General features: G+C 41.5%; 1 protein-coding gene across 3 annotated transcripts; it reads right to left on the reverse strand.

Moving 5' to 3' along the window:
* Positions 1 to 7: 7 nt before the first annotated feature.
* Positions 8 to 23,619, reverse strand: BACH1 (BTB domain and CNC homolog 1). 3 transcript variants are annotated; one of them, XM_054270478.1, is made up of 5 exons: positions 23,578 to 23,619; positions 11,683 to 11,980; positions 8,490 to 9,875; positions 6,612 to 6,818; positions 8 to 571 (listed from the first exon to the last, which is right to left on the reverse strand). In XM_054270478.1, exons 2-5 carry the CDS (start codon positions 11,920 to 11,922, stop codon positions 110 to 112), a joined length of 2,295 nt encoding a protein of 764 aa, XP_054126453.1. In that variant the 5' UTR covers positions 11,923 to 11,980; positions 23,578 to 23,619; the 3' UTR covers positions 8 to 109. The 3 variants fall into 3 exon arrangements, with proteins under 3 accessions (XP_054126453.1, XP_054126451.1, XP_054126452.1); XM_054270476.1 differs by having other exon boundaries at positions 23,532 to 23,598; XM_054270477.1 differs by lacking the exon at positions 23,578 to 23,619 and having other exon boundaries at positions 11,683 to 12,016.
* Positions 23,620 to 26,721: the final 3,102 nt, after the last annotated feature.

Raw genomic sequence — 26,721 nt, forward strand, 5'->3', positions numbered from 1 at the left:
AGTTTCAAAAGATTAAACTTCTATCTTCTCTCTCACTCAGTAAGTTACATTCCAATAATGCTCAACTTCCAGTTGCAAAGTTGAGAGGCTGGCAATGGGAAGGAGAGATTCATTCATCTGTAGTGCATTTGTCAGTCATTTGCTGGCAGAAGTCTGTGATGCCGCTGCTCTGCCCACAGGGCTCCAGGAGTGATGTTTGCTCCAATGTTCTGGCAGGAACCGGGTGCAGTTCTTGGCCTTGGTCGTACGTGGCCTCACACACGCTTTTGACACACTGGTAACAGGAACTCTGCTCAGCTGTGGGGGTGACACCTGAAAGACCATTTGCTGATTCTACAGATGCTGGTACCACAAGCTCACTATCAGATGGAGCTGTTTGTTCTCTTTTTGGGAACAAAAATGAGAGTGGACAATCTGAGGAAGAATATTTTGCAAGTATTTGTATTTGCTCTTGACTCAAGGCTGCTTCCTTACACACCTGCTGGCAAAGTCCAGTCAGATTCTGCTTTGTCTCACCCAGAGTTGATAAAATGTGGTTTCTTTCCTTCAGCAAATTCTCCTTCTCATTTTGCTGCAAAAAGAAAAACAGTAATTTAGTCTACATTTCAACATAAGAACTATGGTTTATGCTCCTAGCAAAGCTAAAACAAGACTTTAAATACTCTGGTCTGCTGAAACAGAAGTAATTTGGCATTAAGAAAGAAAGCAACAACACAATCAAACACATATCAAAAGCCCAATCTTAACCTCTCTGGAAGCACCATCAGGTATGGTATTTGATGTGGTTTTTCAGATATGCAGCTTTTTCCAAGCTCATACTGGCAGACAAAGGAGTAATTTGTAGTTATTGAGCAAATGAAACATAGCTGCACTTACTGTAAATATTCCTGAAACACTAGTTCTACAGGAAAACACAAACCATTACCAATGAGCCAACAAAACATTAAGCAATCTTCATAGAGATCCATATTTTAAAAAATTGAAATGCTGAAAAATCAAGCATCACATTTTAACTATTGATACTATTCCACTAGGTGAAAGTAACTTCTATTCTCAAGAAGTGCCAAACCCACTACAAACAATGGAGCTAAGTATAGTTCCTAAAATGGATAGAAAATTTAGGAAGGGTAAAGGAAAAAAGATGTGGTGAACAACTAACAACCTTGAGATAACGTAGCAGGATTGTTCATGCACATGGCAACAAACAGAATGGCAACTCAATAATAAATATCAAGTAGAAAAATGTAGCCTGTATTAAATCAAGCTTTTATTTGGCTTCAATGTTGTGAATTTTTCTGAGGCTTCTGATAGAACTGGCTAAAGATGAAAAGACACTGATAACTAAGAAGTCTAATCATGGTAACAAACAACTTTTTGAATAAAGACAAATGATGAAATGACAAAGGACAGGAAACAACCAAGACCGTCATGAAGAAGTTGAATGAAAAGGACAAAGAACCTGAATCCAAACACGTCACAACACATACATTTTAAATTCTGTAATTAATTAATTAAAAGAAGATAGAGTTTTTAAGATATATAAGGCTTTAAATAGTTTTCAAGTTTTAATCATAGGGACTATGTGTTACATAGCTACTGTTATGTCAATTCACTCTTGGAAATTTTTATATTTTCACTCCTCCTCATATCCCCTTTTGCAGAGAAACCTCATACTGCAACCTCTACAACTTCTTTTTGAAAGAACTGATTAAGTTTAGGCAACATTTGGCAAGAGGAACAGTTGTTACCAGTTCTTTTTGTCTAAAATTAGAAGAAAGAGGACTTGGCTAATAAATTTCTATTTGTCAGCATACTGGGAGCAGCTGTTAACCATAAAATCTGCCACACTGGAAAGGAGCCATCAGGGTCACTGAGTCCAACTCCTGGGCTGCACAAGACACCTCAGGAGTCACACCCTGTGCTGAGAACTTTGTCCAAATGCTTCTTGAACTCTGTCAGGCTTGGTGCTGTGACCACTGCCCTGGGGAGCCTGTTCCAGTGTCCAACCACCCTATGGGGAGCCTAAACCTTCCATGACTGGGCTTTATGCTGCTTCCTTGAGCCCTTGTCACTGGTCACAAAGATCTTGGCACCTGCCCCTGCAGAGGATGCTGAAGACCTCAATGAGGTCTCCCCTCAGCCTCCTTTTCTCCAGACTGAACAGACCAAATGCCCACAGTCACCTATCATAAGATTTCCTCCCTCCAGACCCTTCCTCATCCTCGTGACCCTTCTCTGGATGCTCTCCAATGGCTCAATGCCATTTTTAAGCCATGGTGCCCAAGCCTGCCCCAGCACTCGAGGTGAGGCTGCCCCAGAGCAGAGCAGAGAGGACAATGTCCCCTCCTGCCTGGCTGGCCATGCTGTCCCTGATGCCCCCAGGACATGGATGTCCCTCCTGGCTGCCAGGGCACTGCTGACTCCTGTTCAGCTGGCCATGGACCAGAGCCCCAGGTCCCTTTCTGCAGCTGCTCTCCTGTTCCCCAGCCCATGCTCACAGCCAGGGCTGCCCTGCCCCAGAGCAGAATGTGGCTCTTGCCCTCGTTAAACCTCACATGGCTGGTGACTGCCCAAGTCTCCAGGCGGTCCAGGTCTCTCTGCAGGGCCTCTCTGCCCTTGAGGGAGCTGACAGCTCCTCCCAGTTTAGTGCCAATGGCAAACTCAGGGTGTGCTCCACTGAGTGCTGTGTGCAGGCTGTTCATGAAGGGGGTGAGGAGCACAGGGCTCAGGGTGCAGCCCTGCAGAACCCCACTGATGTCACCCAGGCACTGTCACCATTTGTTCCTGACCCAGGACCCAGCTGCTCTCCCCCACATGATGTGTTCACCCAGCTGTGGGCTGGACATTTTGTTCAGAGGGATCCTGGGAGAGCCTGTCCAAAGCTCTGGTGAAGTCCAAGAGGATCACACCTACTGGCTTCCCTAGATCACCCTGTCATACAAGGAAATCAGTTTTGACAAGCAGGACTTTCCCCTCATGGAGCTGTGCTGGTTGTGACTGATCCCTGCATTGTGCTCCAGGTGTTTTTCAATACTGATCAGAATAATCTTTCCCATTCTGTTAGGCAGATCATCTAATACCTTTTGGGTATTAGAGGCACTCAGTTGTGTATTATGGACTGATGAAATTATCTGGACTGCTATTTAAAACAAACATGAACATTCAGAAATAGTTATTCCAGCATCAATTCCTCACCCCCTTCTGAAGCTGTTGACAGGTTAATACATTTAAATATTATTGTTTTATTTTATCAGCATTATACTAATACTACAAAAAATGTCAGTTAGTTTTGAGGTCATAATAAACTGAGAACTCTTTTGAATCTCCTGGTAAAGAATGTACTTAGTTCACCCATCTCACCCTGCTATAATATATATAACAAGATCTCAAGTACATTTTTCTTGGAGCACTGCACATCCTCCCCAGCTACAGAATCTTCTTCTGGAGACCAGTTGTCCTCTACTCTGCTCCCCCTCACAACTGCCCTCATTTTAAAAGTTTCCAAGTGAAAAATCCAAGGATGGGTCAGGTTGGAAGGGACCACAGTGGGTGATCTGGTCTGACCTCCCTGCTCAGGCAGGGTCATCCCATTGTCCAGGAGAAAGTACAAGGAATGTGAACATACACAGGGCTCTGAAAGAGCTGTTTCTAACAAGTCAACATATCCTAGAGTAACCCTTGCATGCTCTCAAATACAGAACATTAGTGACCAACAAGAACACCCAGATTCTTGGAAGGTCAATAAGCAAAGGCTATATGGGGAGGTAAAAAAATGACTTTATCAGTATAGAAGATCAAAAGACATGATCAAAAGTAACTTTGCCAGATAACAGATTCAGCACTGAACAATATTTTTCTTTAATATAAGTAGAACTTAACATAAGATTTCCAGTTTTACAGAATCACTTGGGACCTGCTGCTCAGAACAAAGTCAGAGATCAGGTAAGATCAGGCTGCTCAGGGCTTGGCTCAGTCATGCCATAAAACCCTCAAAGACAGCACATGCACAGCCTTCCAGGGTGAACTGCTCCACTGCCTGCCTGTGGAGGAAGAAACTTTCCTTACACTCAGATGAAATCCCCTTTGCAATTTAAGACCATGTCTCTTGTTCTCTTGCTGCCAGGTGCTCTCCCAGGAAGCTGAAGATCTCCCCCTACCAAAGGCTGTATAAGCTCAAGGACTGCCCCACAGATATGAGCAGGCAGCCATGAGGTCTCCCCACCCCTTTTCCAGGTAGAAGCCCCATTTCTTCAGCCTCTCACCCCAGAAGTACCTCAGGCCTGGCCATCCCAATGGCCTTCACCCAACCCTCCTTCTGCCTGTCAATGTGCTCCTGGAACTGGGAGGGGTGAAGACCCAGCAAACAATTCAGTGTTACAGGTGCCAAGACAGGAAACAACCACTGCCCTCCAACAAGGGGCTGCACTGCTGCTAACACAGCCCAGGACACTGAGGGCCTTTTTTCCAGTCTGGACATGCTGCTGATCCATGCCCAGCCTGCTGTCTGCCCAGGCCCCAAGGTGCCTGTCAGCAAAGCTACTTGCCAGCTGTCAGTCTCCAGCCTCTAGTCAGGCAGGGGTCACTCTGTTCCAAATATAGGACTTTTCCAAGAAACACACCACAAGCTTCTTCTGAGAGAGAAAAAGCTGAAGCAGCACCAAATAGAAACTAATACAAGACAACATGTTGCACATACTGAAAACCAGGATGAGGAATTCCACGAAAAAGTATTTCCTAACTGGTAGCACAGAGTATTATCTGCTTGTCAAGAGCTGTCAAACTATAGCTACACCATTCTATTCCCTCTCAAAGCTGCATTACAGATGATACCATGAGAAGATCAAAGTCTAAAAGGTCTGAGACATGACTGACACAGAGAACAGGAACAAGGAGGAGCCATCATGCCTGAAGCAACCTGGATGTACCACACATAGCCCCTCCATGGCATCTCTTTTCTTCCATCCACCTGGAAGTCATGCCTGGACAGATCTTGGTGTTTCTGTATTTGTGTACACCTGATACAAATTTGATGATCTGTCAGGCATGGTCAACACCTCCAAACAGAGTCTTTCCAGGAATTTCTGAAGAAACTTTCAGCACAGTTGAAAAGAACATATGCAACTGGAACATGTTTGTGCCTAGAGGATGATTCATATAACTCAGACCCAACCTCACAGTTCTCAAGACTCAACACTTACTATCTAGGCCTTGCACAGTGTTACCTGTCAAACAGCAGACATTCAGTCTGTTCCAGCACAGGGCCACAGAAAGAAGGATATTATGTTATAATTATTAGTCTCAAACAGCCACATGCCTAATCTTGCAGATCAACCTTTAATTCCCTGCCCAAGTATTGCAAAATATTGACAGAGTTACATAACAGAAATGACAACATGATGACAAAACCAGGCAAAAAGTTCTGAAATGTCAGAAATGCAACTTCTCTCATCAGTAAAGATATTATTAGTACAATCACCTGATTACCCTCCCTCAGAGAGCACCTTCTTCATTGAGCACAACCTGCTCTGTCAGCTTATCAGAGCTCTATGGCACTGCAAGCCTTCCTTCAAAGCCCATCTCCTCACTGCAGAAGTAGGAGTAGATGCAGTGAAAGATGCTGATCACAAGAAAATAAGTTCCCAGTACGTGGCACCTGGCTCTAATTTTACTTTCCTTTTCAATCTGAAGTCAAAAAAGATGCAACATAACTGCTATGCTCCAGCTGATGCAGATACCAAATTCAGGTAACCAAGACTAAAATGCTCCATGGACAAGAGTGAGAGTACAGTAATCCTAAACAACTGAACTGTTTTGTGCACACCGTTATGACCAACTATGAAACTGAGATGAGAATCAAACAAAGACTTGTTTTTCTGAAAAGCCACTCAATTATCTTCTTGCCATTGTTATTTTTACATAATCTTAACCTCAGATTACCTACATTTCTCTTAAGTTACTTATTTATCCTTTTATTGCCTTCTTAAGGAGGAAAAAATATATTAACAGATGGCTGCTGAGAAATCTGGCTGCATCAATTCCTCAGTTACAATCTTGATGCAACTGCTAAAAAGGCAAGCAACTTCCCAAGTTCTTCTGTATCTTCTGCCTTTCTGCAAGGGTCTCATTTTTAACATCCAAGACTCAGGAAACAGTTTGCCAGCCCATGTTGGTGTGTTCCAAGAACAGAACTTACACAACTGACAATTGCGTAACCACACACTTGATCATGAGCAATACCAGGAGCTGAGGAACAAAATCTTGCAGCAAGAAAGGGGAAGAGGCAAAAAGCAGTGTAGGATAAGAGTCTGGGAATCATTCTGTACAATTCAATTCAAAGCTTATGGGTTTCAGAAACACCATTCACCAAAAATTATGCTGTGATGCAGATTTTATTTGAATGGAAACAAGTCCAGAGAAGGAAAGATGTGTGTACTTTAGAGCAAGGCTCAGAAAAATCTAGAACTGCAATCAAGTAGTTTTATATAAGACTGATAAAAGTTTAAGCTTGAGTGGAAAAAGCAGTAAATCACCCCATTCTCAAGCTACTGCCAGATAGGCAGTCAAGATGTTTAGAGAAAGACATGACAAGAGCAATGAGTATTTATACATACCAGTTTTTCAATTTCAGATTCAAGATTTTGTATACAGTCCAGTTTTCTCTTGCGACATCGCTGCGCTGCAATTCTGTTTTTGCTTCGTCTTCGGATGTCGTGAATACAGTCCAATTGTTCAGGAGTTAATTTATGCATTTTCAGAAACGACTGGAAGTCATTTCTGGAAAGTGAGATAATCCTTTGTGCATTAAACGGCAGTTTTACCTAGAATGTGAGACACAGCTGTAAGTCCAAGGTGCAACTGATATACACAAACACCAACAACTCAAATTTCCATTTTAAGCATTCTTTACCACACAACTCATCTTTATTCCTACACCTCAGAGACAAGAGCAAACTAACACAACCACCAGATGATGGGATAAATCCAGAGGATCCCACTACAGGAGCTCAAGCACAGGTGCCACAGAGTATTTGCACATTTACACGAGATCCTTACAAGCAAATTCAGAGTAGGCTGAAAGCTACTTGTGTGTGCATCAAATGTGCAGGTGATCCACTCTAAGATGAGTTACAGTTTGGTGAGATACAAAACAGGTGTCACCACTCACTAATATAGTCTAAAGTTTTCCCAAAGCTGCTATTAAGACTGCATCCTGCATACATTTTTATACCTATGCTTTTTTTTTTTTTTTTTTTTTTTGCAGGAAAAGTTCATCTGAAACAGGCATTTCCTTAAAATACAGAAATGATAATATTTGTCTTTTATTTCTTTAGTGTTGGAGAAGACCGAGGACCAGGCTCTGGCTGCTGTTATACACCCAAGCTACAAAAGCATTTGAGATCACAAAGTGTTGACTAACACTGCAAAACATATTTACCTTTACAAAATAATCACTATGGTCTTGAGTATCCAACTAAGGACATTTTGTTTTAATCCTTACATTTGAGTATAGTAAGTAGCAGAATATGTCACCTTGCTGTGGCCAAAGATCTGAATTTAGTTTAAAAAGAACACAGGGAAATCTTTTCTCTGATTGGCTACTACTGGTGACAAACAGGCAAAAAAATAATAAAAAATCCCAGAGTACTGTCCTCAACAATGATACCACCTTCTCTGTCACATAAAGGTGAGGAATGTATTTAACTAATTCTGGCCTTTTGTTTAGCATTCCAGATTTTTTGCATTGATTTTGTATTGATGGCATGTTCCACTTATGTTCAGTCTCAGTAAGGCCCTGCATTTTGAAAGACAAAAACTTTAGTGCTTTAAGAACAACCGAATTTCTGTAACATTGAATGATCCATCATGCAGAGTTACACTGCAATTCCATGGTTCTAAGAACTGAGATGGAAATTGTTCCAGGTATATCACTTAGTGCTAGAGAAGGAGATATAATAATATCTCCTTCTTATTACAGCTACTGAAGCCAGCTTAAAAGCTTAATTGTCACTTCACATTAAATCTGAAGTATCATTTCTCTCTCACCTCCACCCCCCAGCTCAGAAAACAGGTAAATTTCTATAAAACAAAGGTTCCAAGTTTCTATTAAACAAAGGTTCCAACAAGTTTAGAGTTTTCTTAAACTCTAAACTGAAGCAGATAAAAGAAAAAAAAAAATCTAAGAATGAACCTTCATGCCTTGCAACCTTTTCTGACAGTTGTTCCAGAAAAACATTAAAAGACCTAATATGTAGGCATCTAACACTTCAGTATCTGACCAAAAATACTTTCATACTTTTATTCAGTTTCCCTGAATTAACAGTCACCTTCCATATAAACCTCTGAATGGTTATTTAAAGTTTCAGTTCCAGACTTTTTAAAACAAGCAGCCACAGAAAAAAACCCCAAAACAACAAAACACAGAAGAACTCAGATTTTTTAATATGGCCTTAAAAGACTGGGAAGCAAAGGATACATCAGGATATTCTTACCTCACATTCTTGTTCTCTTGCTGAACAGGATTCACTGTCCCCCTCAGTGTCAGTCTCTGAATCCTCTCCCAAACTTATCACATAGTTATAGGGACACTGTTCTTGTTGCTGTCCCTGAACATAATCTCCACTGTTTACTTCAGAGCTGTTGGAGCATCCTTCAGTGCTCAGGTTGCTTATGAAGGGGCAATTGACAGAATTCAGTGTTGTAAAAGTTCGCTGAGGGCAAGGTTCAGGGCTTTCACTGATCCTGATCCCCAGCCACGGGCACTCTGACTTTTTCCCCGAGCAGGAGGGCTCTGAGTACTCTTTAGAAGGTGGTAAATGTACTTGACAGGCATCTGTGCTGGGAACATCACTCCAGAAGCCCTGGGCCAGCTGCTCTGCTATCTCTCTCTCCACGCTGCTTCGATCTCCAGCTGAGGTGATGTTGGTGGCTTCCCTAATGCAGAAATCCACCTTTGAAGACGGGTTACCTTGACTTTCAGTTTTGTCATTTCCAGCTCCAGTACTTGACACAGTTTTTTCAGCTAAGACTGTGCTGTTTTGCATACTACTGAAATTCAAGTTACCATATTGCTCACAACTATGTAAAACAGACACAGAACTGAGTCCATGAGGTGCAGCAGAGTTTTGGGGGAAAGCAGCAAGATCCATTTGCTCCACAGGACATGACACATTCCGAGTTACAGAATCTCTCTTGGACTCTTCTTTTTTCTGAATGCCTTCTTCCCCTTCCTCCATTTCTACCTGAGTCTCTTCACAGTTTGAGATCAGCTGCATAGGCACACACTCCTGAGCTTTTTGTATGCCATCATTATCAGGTATTTCCTTCTCAAGAGAAGTTGCAAATGGGGATACCTGAACGTCTTTAATACTGGAACTGGACTCTGAAGTATTAACTTTGTCATTTCCAAAAGCTTTCTGGAATTTTCTATACTTTGGGCATTGGGAAGATAAGCTGGAAGCACTACCCCTTTCTAAATGTACAGGATCACAATTTTGATTGGCATTATTTTGGAGAACAGGCGATGATTTAGCATTTTCTTCATCTTTACAGGGCTTTGTGTCAGGAATTTGACTATATTCCTTTTCTAGAAGAGCTTCTACTTCATCATTTATTTCTAGGTCTCCATCATCCACATTGCCAGTTTTAGGGTTTGCTTTCTGACAATGCTGTGTGCAACACTTCTTCCTAGGACATTCCTGCTGATCCAATTTGAAGTCCAAAAATCTGAATTTGAGAAACTGAAAGCAGGACTCTTCAATGTTGCGTACACCCAAAAATTCTGCACATTTGCAAACTTCAGACACATTGTCTTTATTTAAAACAAGTTTTGCTGTATATGCAAACTGAAGCAAAGGACTAAATCCTTTAAGTGTTACCTATTACAAAAACAAATGAAAAAAAAAGATTAGTATGGTCAATTTGGGTTTAAGCAGAGAAATACACAAATTTACCTGGCTTGCCAGCAGGACAGAGTACAGGACAAAAGCAGCAGACTTGTTCTATTGTGAAAACCTGGTCAAACTCATTCTGAAACAATTACTCTGATACAATTTTATCATGCGCATTTTGTGACAGTTTTCCTTACTGTGATCTGTCTCTTAATAAAATGTTCTCACAACGCAGTGCTTAAAGCAGAAAATATTGCTGTATACTGAAAATCAGTAACGAGGTTCCAACCTCACAAAGATATATTTCAAAGCAAGTTGTATACTAATTACTCTACAGTATGATGCTGGTATTTAATTGTAGTTTTTGAAGAGCAATTACTGTTAATCACTTAGTCTTATGTACCATTTGTGCAAAAATTTTGAAGAAATGGAGTTTGACCACTACAGCCACCTACTCCTTTCTTCTTCCCATAGATTTGAAGAAAGGCACTCAAAAATGGTACACCAAACAGAATTCTCAGTTTAAAGCCCCTTTAGAGCAAGTGATTTTAATTGAACATTTATGTCTTCACAACAGTTGCCTATCAAGGAACCCAGAGATAAACAAAAACTGGATCATTAGAAACTGTGCAAGATTTTCTACACATGAAACAATGTCTAAGGAATCAAGTAGAAGGCCACAAACAGATCCCACAAACAGATTACCAACTACAGGACACTTCCTTTAGCCTCTTCTCTGCAAATGAACAATAAAGCAGTATGTCCACTATTAATACTCAAACTCAAGTCCACACTCTGCTCCCTGCCTTTACTGAAATGACCAGTATTTTATGTTAAATAAAGCACTATATCAATGCATTAACTACACTGAATCCTTCTGCCAGCAAAATAATGAATTATTCATGCAATTCAAGAATCAGTTGAGGGTTTGTTTACTTTGGTTTTTTTTAGTAGCTGTTTGGTATGTTATTTTTAAAGAACACAACACAAAGTGAAGTTGATGCGAGCTGCACAGAGAGCAGTCCTTTAAAACTCTCTGTAAACCCTTAAGACCTTCCTAAAGAATTCTTAAAATAGCATTTGAAATATGCTTTGGAGGTTACACCACCACATTAATTCATCCTTCATAATGTGGGGAAGTAGAATGTAAAAGACAGTTTATCCATATGCTGTCAACATGTCTTCAGACTTAGTGTAGTTAACAAAACAAAAACATTACAAACAATCAACAAACATTAACATACATAACAAACAAAAACATTAACAAAACATCAACAAAACCAAAGTGGCTTTACAAATAAGTGGCATTCATAAATGAAACTGAAAGAAAAAATACAATGTATTTTAAAACTGTACCTTCTTTCTGATTTAAGGGAGAAATACTGCATAAACTGCAGTGATCAAGAGGGGAAAAACCCTCTACTCCTTTCACTTTCTCTTACACATTTCTGGCTACCTATGCTCAAGCAAGAAAAAAATCGTAGAAAGACTTAGTGTGACTGACCTAGAAAAGCAACTCCTACAGTAGTCATTTATCTAATTTTTATTTGAGATGAAATCAAAGAATAAAAACACTGGCAAAAAACCAACAGACCCCAGACCAAGATGACAGCAGTTAGTCTTTACAATATAATATATATTAAATACTTGATTTAAAAAATATTTCTGGTACCCCAGATTGTGGGCTGGTGTCTTTCAGCTCTTAAATCGTTAAAAGCAGCCTCCCATAAGAGAGAACTGAACTAAGCAGATTAGAAGCACGGGCAGGTAGAATGCAGGAGGGAGTGACACTCACCTCTTCCGGCAAAGTGATGATAAGATCAGCGTCCACCTGGCCCACAATTCTGGAGAGGAAGTAACTGCTGCAAGCTGCAAGCACGGCTCTGTGAGCCCGGAATCGCTGATCTTCCACTAGCACGGTAACATCACAAAGGATGTCTTGCTTTCGCTGATCGTCCAGGCTGAGGAGTACATTGGTGCTGTGCACTGAGGATTCATAGGCAAACACCACGCTGTTGTTCTCACTCAGAGACATTCTGTATCACAGCTGGGGGTGTGAGGCTCAGGGGAAAGCATGCTTCTGTGCTTCACACCTGGGGAGCAAAGAAAATGTACCCCTGAAAGTCATGTCCGACAGGAACCCATTGGTACTGAAACGTGGGCATGTTAAACGTGCGCTGTTCTGCTCTAATTCTTCTTCAAGTTAGTACTTCAAATAAACACATGCTTGTGACATTCACAGTACCCAAACCTTGACATGTACATTTTAACACAGCTTTTTAATCTCACAGACCAAAAAATGCACTTCAGCAATGAAGAACTGCTCTTTCTTAGCCCAGTGATTCAGAGACATAAATTTACTGTAACACCTAGAAATTATCTTTCGCTCTTAGTAATTGGTGTATTCTAATTCCAGCACTATGAAAATGTAAAGAGAAATAAAACAAATGCATTAAACTAAAGTTCACCAAAATACTATGTGAGCTACTTCTGTTTACTGATTCACTTAATGCAGACTAAAACATATGTGTTCTGTCTTGTTTCAAAAATATTTTGTCTGCTAAACCAATCAGGCATTGGTAAAATACCCTGATTTTCTAGTAGGTTGGTGTTTTCTTTTAAAATTTGAATTCTCTAACTGCCTTAATGCAAACTTTTTTCTCCCTTTTCTTTCATGACTACTTGATTTGTCATACTTGTTGCAAGTTTGCTTTCCCAATGGATCATTATGATTCAGATCACCTGGCAACAGAATAGTCTCTTTTCTGACAAAGTTCTAAAATAATAGTACTCACTGGATAATAAACAACAGTTAAAGTTAGACAATATTTAAAACCTTGAATGGTTCTGAAGATTCTTAAATTTGCAGAAAAATAGAAGGGGTAGGGAGAAGGCAGTTCTGCTAGAGAGTGCAAAGTTTGAAAGTATTTCCAAATCTGATCTTTACACCGTGTTTCACTTTCAATTGAGCCCTTCTTCCAATTAAAAGGAACAAAAAAGATTATGAAGAAGTGTCCTTGCTCAATCAAGAAACCACTTAAGTCAGATTTGGAATTATCCTGCAAAGAAAATCTGGTGTTCCTAGGACACGTTATACCTTAACAAAGCAAGCACTGAGATCCCACTTGAGCCCAGAGTTCCCGTAACTGAGCGCAGCTGTGCAGACTCGCAGCTGACACGGAGCTGCCTCATCCCTCTATTGCCCAACAGGGGTTGTTGCCGTCTGCCAGCTCCCAGCAATAGTGAAACTGTAGCCAGTGCAAATCCTCGGCTTCCAGGTGTGGGGGAACTTTCACAACGCGGGGAGTGCACAGGGCACGGACATACTTAAACACACTGCAGAAAGCAACCACGCTGTGCTCCTGGTTACTCACTGCCCCAGCTATTCCCATGGCACACAGGCATTCTGAGGGAACTTGGGAACAGGAAGAGGAAGAAAAAGATCCCCATTTCCAGTGGCAATAGCAGCACAGCACTAGTCTGAACCCCAGAGGAGTGCAGAGCACATCAGCACTCCCTGCCTTTCCCACTCCCTTATGGAACACTGTCTGCTTAACTTCACCAACAAAATGCACAAATGTATGCTGAAAACAGAAGTTTTGAGGGGAAAAATCCCTAAAGTTACACAAACCTGAGTTTTTCCCTCTAAGAAGTGGCAGAGAAAAGTGCAATATACCATGCACTGTTAATCCTAAAGGGCTTATTTTTGCAAGGAAACAGTTTAAATGCTTTCATATACCTAATAACAAAACTACAGATTCATAAACTTAAGAAATATTTAATTTCCAGTCAATTTACATGGGAACTAAATTCCTCATGGAACTGCAATTCATGAAATTCTACTTTTATAAGAGCTTATGAGAAGTAACCAGTGCAATATAAATTATATATTCCTAACTGGATTACTCTATAGCCTAACTTATCATATTGCTCACATCTTACAGCACAGAGTTTAATGAAGTATAACTCTGTATTTGTTACAAGTTGAAAAAACCCAAAACCCCAAAAGGGAACAGAGGATAAACCAGAAAAATTGAAAAAAACTAGATTCACAGTGGTGAGGAGCACAGGGAAGTACTACAGACAAGGACATATTCTGGGTGAACACTTAGGCAAACCCATGAGGCAGACCATAGTCAGACAAGCCTTAAAGTGTTCTTATTTTCTTCTTCTATGAAGAAAGAGCCCTCAGACAGACAACACATATCATAAATGCTGCTTTTGGGTTTTTCCTGATAAAATAATCAATTCCAATATCCAGTTCAGTTCATTACACTTCCATAGCACAGAAGGCTAAAAGGCACACTAGTTTATTTCTTTTTATATAGATACAGACAAATTAATGCAAAGAAGAGTTAACCCTCCTTCTCCCTTATCTCTGTGAGACGCACACCATCCTTTCAAAACAGCTTGGAGACAACTTGGAACACTGAGGGAAAGCTTCCAATCTTTCAGCTGCCAAAAAACCCCAAAAACCCACCAAAAGTCAACACTGAAACACTACCTTCTGTGTCTTGAGAAGTGAATGAAATACTTAGTTTGAGCATAACTCCATTTGACACTTCACTCTGACAGAATGTTGTACTTCCTAACTGGACTTCACCAGCCAAGTTATGTCCCCTCGGTATTTAAACAGGATGACAAGTTTGAGGTATCCATAATACAGCATGGAGCATTTAACAGGCATTTCAAACTTCAGGAGAGCCTTTAAAAACCTTCAGAAAACCAAAAAAATACCACTCCTACACTACACTCAAACACTAAATTCCTCTCAGTCTTAGTAAAATTTAGGTACTCAAATACAGTAAAAAGAAATCCAAAGGTAAAGCATCAGAAAACTGAAAATGCTGGTGAAAACAAAAGCATGAAATGGGAAAGAGAAAATGCAACCACTGTAAAAAGCTGTTAGACTTAAGAATTAACAGAGGTCAAACTTGTGAATTCTGTTTTCCAGTTGTGTAATAAGGGCAGGGTTACACATTTATGATCGTATCTGTCACAACAGCCAACCAGATTTTCCACAGCAGTGTGAGAACAAAATAACCTCTCTATAACCAGATTTGTTCTGCACACATCCACAACAAGAACACTTCCTGTCACAGCAAAGCGAAAAAGTACATCTCTTCTGTAAATGGTTTGATTTCTCTTCTACTGTAACTGTTCTTCTAGAGCACTCAGAATTCTTAAAATCAGTTTTATTTATGATTGGGTGGACAAAGAGGGGAATAGGTATGAAGCAGAGAAAACAATTCATTTAAACTTACAAGTTTATGCTGCAACTGTCATGAGGACAGGCCTTCTAGGCTTTTCTGTCCATTTTATGTAATTTAATTTTCTACAAATATTACTTATCAGGCTCTTTTTACCACTCTCAGAAATATTATTAATATCAGCAACCAGGTATTAAAAAGGAAAACTGATACTAAAAACAACAATAACAAACCATATCCTTGGAAAGCAGCTTAAAACTCCTATAATGCTATTTGTATTTTAAAAGTAACTTTCAATCAAGGAAAACTAAAAGTAAGCACAGATAAATTAGAAAAGTATTCCACAAGCAGCTGACTGTATGTGGAAATCACTGCTCACAAAGGAGGTGCCAACAACCACGTGACTGAATGCAAAAGATGCTAAGATAAAAAACCATGCAAGAATATTATTTAAGATATTTGTAGCAGACATTGCCATAAAAAATATGGAGAGTCCAAAAAGATCTTCCAAAACTTAAAATAGTTCTTATAGCACAGGTTGGAAGGATTACAGAAGTAACACCATGAAAGCTCACTTACAAATGCCCAGTTTGTGGAAGAAAACTAATAGTGTGAGCATTCCTGAAATTCCTCTCACCTGAAACCCTGCACACCTAATTTTCAGCCTCTCATACTCTTGAGACTGAAAATTAAAAAAGCTTGTGAAATAAGCAGAGACACATGCCAGTATAAAACCTACATGAACACTGAAAACACAATCAGTCAAGTTCTGCTTTGAGAAAACAACCAAGCCTGCTACTACAAAGCTTTCCTTCTTTATCACTGATCTTGAGATAAATAATGTTTTGCATAAGGACAAAAATATTTCCTCCTAAGTACCAGCTGGAAAACTTTATTCTGCTTTTTCAAAGGGAACTAACCAAGAGAAGTAAGTCCATTTTTTCTCCCTACTAGAATACAATTATGAAAATGATGCCCAACAGTTACCTGCAAAATTACCATATCTTCAGTAAATTTAGACATCTCTCCATCCAAATGACTATATATATTTATTTATTTCCAAAGAACATATAAATACTTATCTTAATGGAAATCAGCACTGCAGCCACATTTAAAAAAGGAATACACATTTAAGCACACAGTAGAGAGACCAAAGCAAGATGCTTACCAGGACTCATTGTAAAATACATCTCATCCAAGGCTCATTTTTCTCAGGCATTCAAAGTCATTCATGACCTTATTACAGGAAGGTAATAGTGAGGTACAGGGAGTGTAAGGTACTTTAAAATTAGGCTGCAGCTTTGCTCATCTGAGTGCTTACACCTGGTAACAATTACTGCCCTTTACTGGCTGACTGGAGAATAAAGATAGATATAAAAGAGTCACTTGGTGCAGATCCTCAGCTAAACCATAAAGTCTCCCCATTGATAGTTAAAAATATTACAAATATGAGAATCATGATGGTTGAAATCAGGTAAAGCTAAAGCTATAAGGAACTATTGCTGCTAAGTTACAGAAGAAAAACAGTAGTAAGAGAGGTAACAATGTTGAGGAATGTATCCAGTGCAGACAGAGTACAAGAGCAGGAACAGAGTGCCAGAGTAGAACTCAAAATAGTGTGATGCATTCCTCATCCACACAAAAATCTCACACAAGGCAGACAAACTTTTATCCAAGCTCAGCAGCATCACATGTAAGAGGGCACTCAACATCTTGTGGACAAATAAGTGTCCTGGAAGAGTAGAAGGAAGCTAAAAGGCATCAAATTGTCATTGAAGGTGACAAAAGCACACACATTTGCATATATGTTTACCAAAATGCTTTTTGAACACTCTGAATGTTTCAAGTGTCATTAAAAATACTAAATCAGAGCACAGAAACCCATGAAAAATCAATGACAGTCATATCTTTACTACTTTGAAGACTTAGACTTTCAGGAAAAACAGCTAATTACATTTTACAATCTTCACTCTTCGTGCTAAATCCAAGGTCCTGAAAAAGTAAATTCCAGTATCTAATGGTCACCAAGATGCTCTGGGAACACCAAATCCAGAGGCAGCATCCATCTCCACATATCAAAGTTTGTCTTCCAAATTCTTTTTTCCCCTCCAAACTACAGGTTTTTCAAATTCAAGACAAAACAGACTGAAGAGCAGAGTAAACCAGAGGAGGTTTTGATACAGAAATCCTTTGACACTGTCCCTCTTCTCCTGTTCAGCTGAGGACCTGGCACTGCAGTAAGCCTTGCAGAGCAGCTACTCCTATCCAGCAGGACCTCCTCTGTGACCAGGAATTTCCAGCTGCACATGGAAGAAGAGAGGACTCATCCAAAGGCATCCAATTAACCCAATCTAGGATCCAAACCCAACAATTGTCTCAAAAACTCACTGCCAAATCAAACACAGGAATCTACCTTGTTACCATCACTTGTAACATACCTAAGAGCAACTGGGCAATAAACTAGCAAGAATGGAGCTGTGGTCCTTCTGTTTTAAGCCACAGTTCTAGCAAGAGCCAAGCAAAAACACTTGAGCTACAAGAGTTACATCCCATGAGCTCAGTGTTCTTTCAAAGAGCAAAAGCCTCTTATTTTCTATTGGTGAATAAATCCAATTCAGATATTCCTATAAAGAAGAGCTAGCCTGTTATTCCTAGACTCAGATATCAATTATGCAGCCCTACCATCCAAATCAACTCAGCCTACATGTGTCTGGCTTTTTTCTGACCTGCATCTACCATATAATTTCCATACATGATCCAGCTTGAGGTTATAAAAATGTAAACAAAACCCTGTTCCTCAGTCCTTCCTTAGTGAACAAGCACCCAGCAATAGCACACTGGGTATCAATCCTCTCTAGCAATCACAGAAAATGTCACTTTTACACTGGTGAGGCTCTGAAATAAGAGCGCAGAGAGCAAAGCTCCCATTGGTGGCTGTAGGACCCAGGCAGGACACACCTTGGCTGTCACTGCTCTCTAAGCTGCTGAACTTGGGCACCCAGATGAAAATTCAGTTGTGATCACAAAAATGGTAAAACTAGCAAGATTAATTTATCATCCAGCAGACAGTAAGGGTCTGTGCAGTTAGCACCATGCTTCTGAAATACCTGTGTTCTTGGAACACTACAAACTCCTCAGTTGGCAAAAATACAATTGCAGACCCCCAAAAATACAGCCTGGAGAAAACAAAACTCCTGGTGCTACCCCTATTATGCTGATCTACTGAATAAGTTCTAGCAGGTCAGTCATTCCATCAGTTCTCTTAGGGTTGACATTTAGATTTACTTTAGCCTATAAAAAAAGCTCTGTCATCCACACACGTGAAGTCCAAAGCAACAACTATAATTTACTACTGCTAAAACAAGACAGTTTAGATAAGACACAGCTCATTCAAAACACACTGCAAAGGCTTTTTTCCTACAGCTTTATCTCTCTGTCCTTGCCCCCAGCTATCTCTCCTTTTAAGGAAATAGTTATATTACAGATGAATGCCTACAGTGGTTAATAGCTGCTGATTCACATTGTGCTGACAAAGAATGAACAAGCACTTTAGTGTGCATGCTCATTGCTTCATCTTCAAAAAGACTGCAAAAGGAAAAAGAGATAAAAGCACAAAAAGCAAGCTTTGCTGCCCAAGAACAATGCTTTCTCCTTTAGGAAGAAAGTATATTTAATCTTCAGTTATTAGCAGAGTCACAATTCTAAATGGTTTTCTTTATTAGTCCAACACATGGAAGATATTATTCACAGCTTAATTACCTATATGAGAGTTTAAAAAATTACAGTTTGTATTTTTGTAGCATAATTTCAAACACTGCATTTGCACTCCTGTCAAGTCACAAGCGAGTATTAAAAACAATCACAGAAGTCTCACAAGCCTTAAGTCTGTGCTAAGAGTCTTAATTTGTTTTCCAGGTTTCAATACTGAATACACACTTTTTTCTTCAGTATTTGCAAAATATGAGAAACTGGGACATGGGAAGGAGAGCATGGGGGATCCTCAGAATGCCAGTAGTAACAAGCCTCCAGAAGCCATGATTTTAAAAGGAAACAAGAGTGATACCATGTAACCATGGACATTTTCCAAAGAACAGAAGTTTGAAAAGCTTCCCCCAGAGGATGACACAAAATCCGTATCAAAGCCAAACAAATCCCAAACTACTCTGCACTTGCCCATTATTTTGGATGACGCTAATTGTTTAATTTTTGGATCAGGGATGAAAATCATGATGTGGGATTTGGTTTGTTTCACTGCTAAAAAATGAAATAGGTCTGAAGGGATTTCAGAGACTCCTCTGAAAATTCCATCACTTACAGCCCTTCAGTTGTGCTGGCATTCACAGAGAATTGCTCTGGAAAGATAACAATGCACAGACTGTCTAACGAACTTTAAAAAACCCCCAAAGCACCTTTCAACAACAAAAATAACCACAAACACAACACCCCAAAAATACAAGTAAAAAATGCTTTTATTTTTTCTTAAATAAGAACTAGGTTAGATAATATAATATTCACTTAGGATAAGTGAAGCATGCACAATTAAACTCTACTGTCAACTCCTGCCTTTGCTTAAAGGACAAACACCTTTGTATTCAGAGCTACATATTCCACTCATTGCTACAGTTACACAAACCACATCATTAACTTCATCTGAATGACTACCACAATCCATTTACATGTATGTATGTCAAAATATGTATGATGAACACTAAATTAACCATTTAATATACTTAGAAGTACACAAGAAACAAGATGAAAGGACTGTGAAACAGCTCTTTCCAAGTCAAAGAAAATACTGGTTGGAAATGGTATTTAGAATCTCATTTCTGGCATTATCTGTTTAACTTGGATTTGTTTCCACAACTGTTCTTCACAGTATGTGAAACTGAAAGAAACCTGCAAATGTTTTAGACATATATCAGAAAGAACTTCAGAAGCATTTCTATGAAAACAGAACAGCACAGGTTTATCAGAACTAACAATATAAAATAATAAAACTTAAAAAAAAAATATATATGCACTAGACCAGACTTTAGATAATAAAGGTCTAGCAAATTTCTCCAACAAATTACATCAAACTGTCTCAGTCTTCCCAGCCTGAAACTGTAGACTATTTCCTATCTGACATATGATGTCAAAAGACACAATCTTACTAGCTGACCTGTAAATAAGCATTTTTGGGATGCTCCCACATGAAATACTGATCTCCAGCTCTGGGGACCCTGACATCAGAGTGACATGGATCTTCTGGAATGAGTCTAGAGAAGAGCACAGACATGCTCTGAGGGCTGGAATCCCTCTGTTCTGGGGACAGGCTGGGAGAGCTGGGGGTGTCCAGCCTGGAGAAGGCTGCAGGGAGACCTCAGAGCCCCTGCCAGAGCCTAAAGTGGCTCCAGGAGAGCTGGAGAGGGACTCTGGATAAGGGCCTGGACTGGCAGGACAAGGAGGAACAGCCTCAAATCAAAGAAAGCAGGCTTAGCTATTAAAACAATTCTGCCCTGTGAGGGTGGGCAGGCCCGGGCACAGCCGCCCAGAGGAGCTGTGGCTGCCCCATCCCTGAAGTGTCCAAGGCCAGGCTGGACAGGGCTTGGATCAGCCTGGGCTAGTGGGAGGTGTCCCTGCTCATGGCAGGGGGTGGAAATGGATGATCTTTAGGGTCCCTTCCAATGCAAAGCACTCCAGGATTCTGAGATTTGATGACCTTAAAAGTAGCATGAACAGGGCAAGCAAGTGCCATATATTTACTTATCACAGTGTTTGTCAGTGGGCCAGCACTGGAATCCAAACACCTACAAACATTATGTTAACAGTTCAAATAAAGTCATTCACAAACAAAGGATCTCAACACAATTTTAAAAATTAATTGAATATTCTTTAAGACACAGGCTCTCATTTATAGACATTTAGTTACTGACACCCTAGGCTACACCTCTCTCACTCTCCAAAGTATGTTTAATGATTAAACTCAATTTATTTGTATTTCACCAATGCTTCTAAAGTCAATTTACCCTTCACAGCACACTTTCCCCTTTTTAAAACTTCAGTAGCTGATCGGTCACTTGAGCCTTCCTCTGACCTTCTAACTCACTTTTACACCAAATACTACATTTTCCCTTCATACTTTACAACAACAAAACTTTCTTCCACCCTTAAGAGTGCCTTAACCAAAAAACATTGCATACTGCTGGAAACAGAGTGACTTGTGGTGCAGCCTTTGATTGTTACAGCAAAGTAAGCCTTGCCATCACTTTTAGTCCCCTCTCCAGACTGCTTAGCTCTGAATTAGAGGAGGGGGCAGGGAAACCTGCAGGGGGATCCTCACACATCATCCCCACTGAATCAATCCCCACAACTCAGCGATTGGTTCAGCAGTTAATTTTGGCTCACTCAATGTTTTGTTCCTACCCACACTTGCATCAACTAACACACTACCTCTGCTTTGACTGAGGACTGCATACAAACAGGACTCACATTATGAATGCCACAGGGTTTTCTCCTGCTCCCCAAAACCTCCCCATGAACCTTTCAGTGGTCAAATTCTACAGGACAATTAAAATGCCAGCATTCAGACACATGAAACATGAACTCTCTGACTGATCTACCACTCTTCTCTGTCCCCACACCAGCCTGCCCAGGGCAGGGAGAAAGACAGGACTGTGGTTAAAGGAAAATCCATGAAGTGTTTATAGAAACAGGCTGGTTATCAAACGTGGAAGGTGGGGATGACAATCACAAGGAGACTTGTTGAGCTATGTTCCCCTGAACCACAGAGCAGAGTTATTTGGGACTTACAGAACTCATGTGCAAAGACCTGTCTATTCTACACCTATCAAGAGTGCCCACCTGACCCAAAGGATCAGGTGAAGGCTATGGGTTTTAATACTAGACCATTTCTTCAGGTGAAGGGTATGGGTTTTAATATTAGACCATTTCTATCACAAGAAATTTCTTAGCATTCAAAATATCCTTTGTATAAGAATATTAGAACCTATTAAAAGCAATTAAACATTTAGCACATTAAGATCTTACACATTTTTACACATAAACTCAAGGATACAGTTGATGGAAGCTAAAGCTGTACTTCAGCATTTTAGTTAAAACCAGGAGTGTGCTAGTAAAACAAACTTCCCAAACATCCCATTTATTATGGTTGTGTTCACATCACAAGATGAGCCCAGACAACAAGAGTAGGCTCTTTTTTGAAGTAAATCAGAAAACACACTCTAGAAGTTCTCCAGAATTTCAAATACTAAGGGATTTAACTCTTTTTTTTCAGATTTACTAAGCCAGGTCAAAGGGAACACTTCTGAAAAACAGTGGGTACTCAGTTTTCAGTGACAACTTTCTCTCTGCAGATTTGCCTGTTTTGGGCCTCACTGCTTGCTAAGACACATACAGGCTTATTCACTTGAGTTAGGGCATCCAAAAGTAATTATGCTATTTAAGTAATCTTGAAAGTTAAACTTATATTACAAACAGTATTTTGTGATCTACCTCAGATGGTTTAATTCAGACTCATCATGTTGAGAGGAATATAGTCCTTTCTTTTCTTACTGTATGGTGTAATACCTGAGGTTAAAGAACTGACTCCATATGCTAGAGCATTCTGAGTGCCGCATCACCTTCACTTACAGTAAATTGAAATGACTCCATTACTGCAGCCAGATGTTTTTCACACAAACTGCCTTCCTCAAGTGCCTCAAAATCACTGTCGTCAAAATTTACTCCACGTACAGTTATCTTTGCTGCTACAACACTTTCTCCCTCCTTTTCTAGTTCAATAAGGATTTGGAAGAGCGAGTTGTGGATGATTTTAGGATTACTGTCAGGCTAAAAGGGGTAACTGTTGTTTTGCGATTACTACATTTCCACCAAGCCCCAAAGCACGCCGAGGATCTCAGCGCACAGAACAGGACGGACAGGATTTGTATTTCGTTGTTTACAATCTAACGCAGACCTTCCCCGGCTCCCCCCAAAGGGAAACACCAGCTCTAGGGCAGAGCGGGGATCCCGCCGATCTCCCAGCGGGGCTGAGCCGCTCCTTTCGCACAGCACCGAAAGGACAGCGCGGCGTGGGGCACTCGGTCAGCGGGGCACAAGGGCACCCTGCGAGCCGGGGGAGGCATCGAGCAAGGAGCGGGCAAGGGGGCCAACACCCTCAGCAAGGCACCGAGCAAGGAGCGGGCTGGGGGGAAAGGGGAAATACCTTCAGCAAGGCACTACCAAGGGAAAGCCGCCGCCGGTGCCCGGCGCTGACGAAGCGCCTCCGCCACCGCCCCGGCGCCCCCGCGGGCGGGACCCCCTGAACGGCCGGCCCGCACCGGGAAAAGGCCGCGCCACCGGCACCACCCCTGTGAACGCGCCGCGACCCCCGCCTCGCCGCGCCCTCCGCCCGAAGGGTGCAGCCTTAGCACCCCCGCCGCCAACCCTTCACCGCGCACGCTCCAGCCGGCGGCCCGTGCGTTGCGGTTCGGCTTTACCTCGGTGCTCGGTGCCCGCCGCCGCCTCACACCGTCCGCTCTCGCCCCCCGCGCGCCGCCCGGGCCCCGCCGCTCCCGGCTCCGGCTGCGGCCCGACTGCGGCGCGCGCCGTCAGGTGACTGCCCGCAGCACCGCCCGCCCCCCCGCGCGCACGCCCCGCGCCCCCATTGGACGCGGCGCTCGCTGCCGACGCGCAGCCGCCCACACCGCCGCGCATGCGCAGCTCCGCCGGCGTACGGCGAGGCTGCAGAGCGCCGGGACATGGCGCCCGCCGGGCCCTGGCCTGCCTGCCTTGCCTTGCCCTGCCCTGCCCTGCCCTGCCCTGCCCTGCCCTGCCCTGCCTTGCCCTGCCCTGCCCTGCCTTGCCCTGCCTTGCCCTGCCTTGCCCTGCCTCCTTCCTTCATTACCTCCTTGCCCTGCCCTGCCTCGCCCTGCCTCGCCTTGCCTCGCCTTGCCTCGCCTTGCCTCGCCTTGCCTCCTTGCCCTGCCTCCTTCCCTCCCTTGCCCTGCCCTGCCCTGCCTACTTCATTCCCTCCCTGCCCTGCCTTGCCTTACCTCCCGTCCCTCCCTGCCCTGCCCTGCCCCCTGCCCTCCCTGCCTCCATTCCCCCCTTCCCTGCCTCCTTCCCTCCCTCTCTTCCTCCTGCCTTGCTTCCCTTCCCTTCCCTTCCCTTCCCTTCCCAATTCCCCGTACCTGTTTATCCAAGCGCACCAGGGAAGGCAGCCTCCTCCAGGAGCTCCTGAATAAAACGTTCATGATAGCACTGCTAATGGGAATTTCATTGTTAGGATATTTTAACCCAGTTTAACAACTCAGTGTGCCTTTGAATGAATCTTCTTTAATGTCTCATAGAGTGACACGCTGTATTTAAGTGTCACATCAGCTGTTTTTACAGTAGGCTTTCAGTTTTGATAGAGGCTAATATAGATTTTCCTTCAATGTCTGTTTGCTAATGGCCTTTCACCTTGTTAAGAAGGCAGAATTTAATTACTTGTATTTATTAGTCGGTCAATGTATTCACCAGTACAACGAGCTGCATTACAAAATAACTCAAGCAATTAGTTGGAATTTATATTTAAGAGCAGCTATTAGGTAATGATATCCAAAAATTAGGTAATGATATCCAAAAAGTAGCATTTGTCTTGAGGTTTGGGTACTAACAATACCCGGGGTACTCTGAATCAAAGTTTCTATGCCTGCTTTCTATGTTTTCTATGACTTGTCATGCTCTTACACCTGTTGGGAATTCCTAATCCCCTGGTACTCACACGTGAAGAGGGGAATAAAGACAACTGTTTAGATGGTAAAAACTGAGTTCCAGAAGTATGAGATGTTCACAGTGTTTAAGCATAAAATTTAAAATACCTATTACTAGACTGAAAGTTGGGGTTTTTCAGGTTTTTTGGGTCTTCCACAAGGATTTTTTTGGGGAAGAGAGGGAAACAGAAGAGGGAAGAAATTAATAAAAACAAAAGGAGCTCTTACTTTGGTTGAAAGATTGACTACAAAATCATGGACCGCACCCACCAAGAAGGGATCTTCATCTCCTGTTCTGGATCTTAGGGATGATGCAATTCCTACTTCCCACACAATAGGGAGAGAGGTTACAGTGTAATAGCTTGGTTCTCGCTCACAGTCAGACTGAAGATCTGCATAAGTTTTCTGCATTGAAATCAGACACAACTAGAAGAGGAAAAATAAAAAAAAAAAAAACCCAGTCCATTTTTTTTTTCCTAAAATGAAGAAGTAACACCAATAAAAAGGAGATCTGGGAATCTAAGCTAAAAATCAAGGACATACATCCTCCTGCAGATGAATGACAAATGCTCTAAGCATTTAAAACAATATAAAAACTCAGGTGACAAATGCTCACAAAGTTAGCGTGCATGACAACCAATAATAACAATATCACCAGAAGAAAGAAAGGGAAAATGTCCCTTTTTTTGGAAATAGATTTATTTTTCTGATACATTGGTGGCTTTAAGGGGACTTTAAGTCCTGTTCTGTCAAAAGTTGTTAGTTCCTTATGAAGCCTGGCTGCAGCTGTCTTTGTGCTGTTTTCTGGCGCTCTGAAAGCTCCAGCCTCAGCTCCCACCAGTTTGTAACTCGATTTATTGAGCTCTGGCTGCCCTGTGGATTGACACTGGTCCAGAGAGATGAAAGTTCTCTAATCTGCAGGTCAGCTGTGTGGACTGCAGGGCACAGGTTATACTGTGGAATACTTAGTCTTTAATACATCTTTAATATTCAGGATGTGTTCTCTTCTGCCTGTGTCCCCTCTCTTCATCCTTTCTATGCTGAAGCTGGTTTCCTGCCTCAGAAACTTGACCAATAAATTCTCCAGAGGTAAATTGTACAAATCCCAAGTGTTGGGAAGGACGAAAGTTTGACAAGAAAGTCTCACAGATATGTATGCTTGGCAGAAAGATTTTTGAATGTAGAAACTGAGAATGAAATGGAGATGGAAGCAAGTTTTGATATAGAAGAAAAGAATTGCTGAGCCAGTCTTACTGGATAACCAAGGAGGCAAAGGGTATGTTAGTTAGAAGGGGTTTTTATGACTTACAGCAAAGGATAAACCCACCTCAAACAAGAAGATGCTTTTACCAAGCAGGAAGATAGCACAGGAAAACAAGTCAGCCAAGGCTGCAAGTAGAAAAAAGGTCTCAGAATTTTCCACTGCAAGAAAACTGAAACAGAACTTCTAGCTTAAACTGTAATGTACTAACTTTTAGTGACTGGAGAATAGTAACATGAATATGGTAATTATAGTAGTTATGATAGGCTATAGGTAAAAGTTAAGGTATAGATTGGTTCTTCTGTATTAAGATGCTCAGCAAAGAAAAGTATATAATGCATTGTAACCAAAACCAAAGGGTCTCCAGGCCTGCCTGCAGCTGGAGCTGACAGCTGTAGGCACAGGCTCTGTCACCCACGACCCTGGACTGCTGTAATGTATTGGATACAATAAACTGCATTTTGGAGAGTGGCCTGAAGTCCTGCATCCCTCATTCAGGCTCTTACACCAAGCCTAAAGGTGAGATTTCATCTCACCTATCTTTAGTCATCTAAAATTTAGCTGTCTGGTCTAAGCAACTCATCTAGGGTCCTGTGCAGTTGAGGGAACGTGATAGGCATCTCCAT

The sequence above is a fragment of the Melozone crissalis genome, unplaced genomic scaffold (assembly GCF_028551555.1).
Source record: "Melozone crissalis strain CALT ecotype California unplaced genomic scaffold, PUWL_Pcris_2 ptg000009l_1, whole genome shotgun sequence".
Taxonomy (NCBI): Eukaryota; Metazoa; Chordata; class Aves; order Passeriformes; family Passerellidae; genus Melozone; species Melozone crissalis.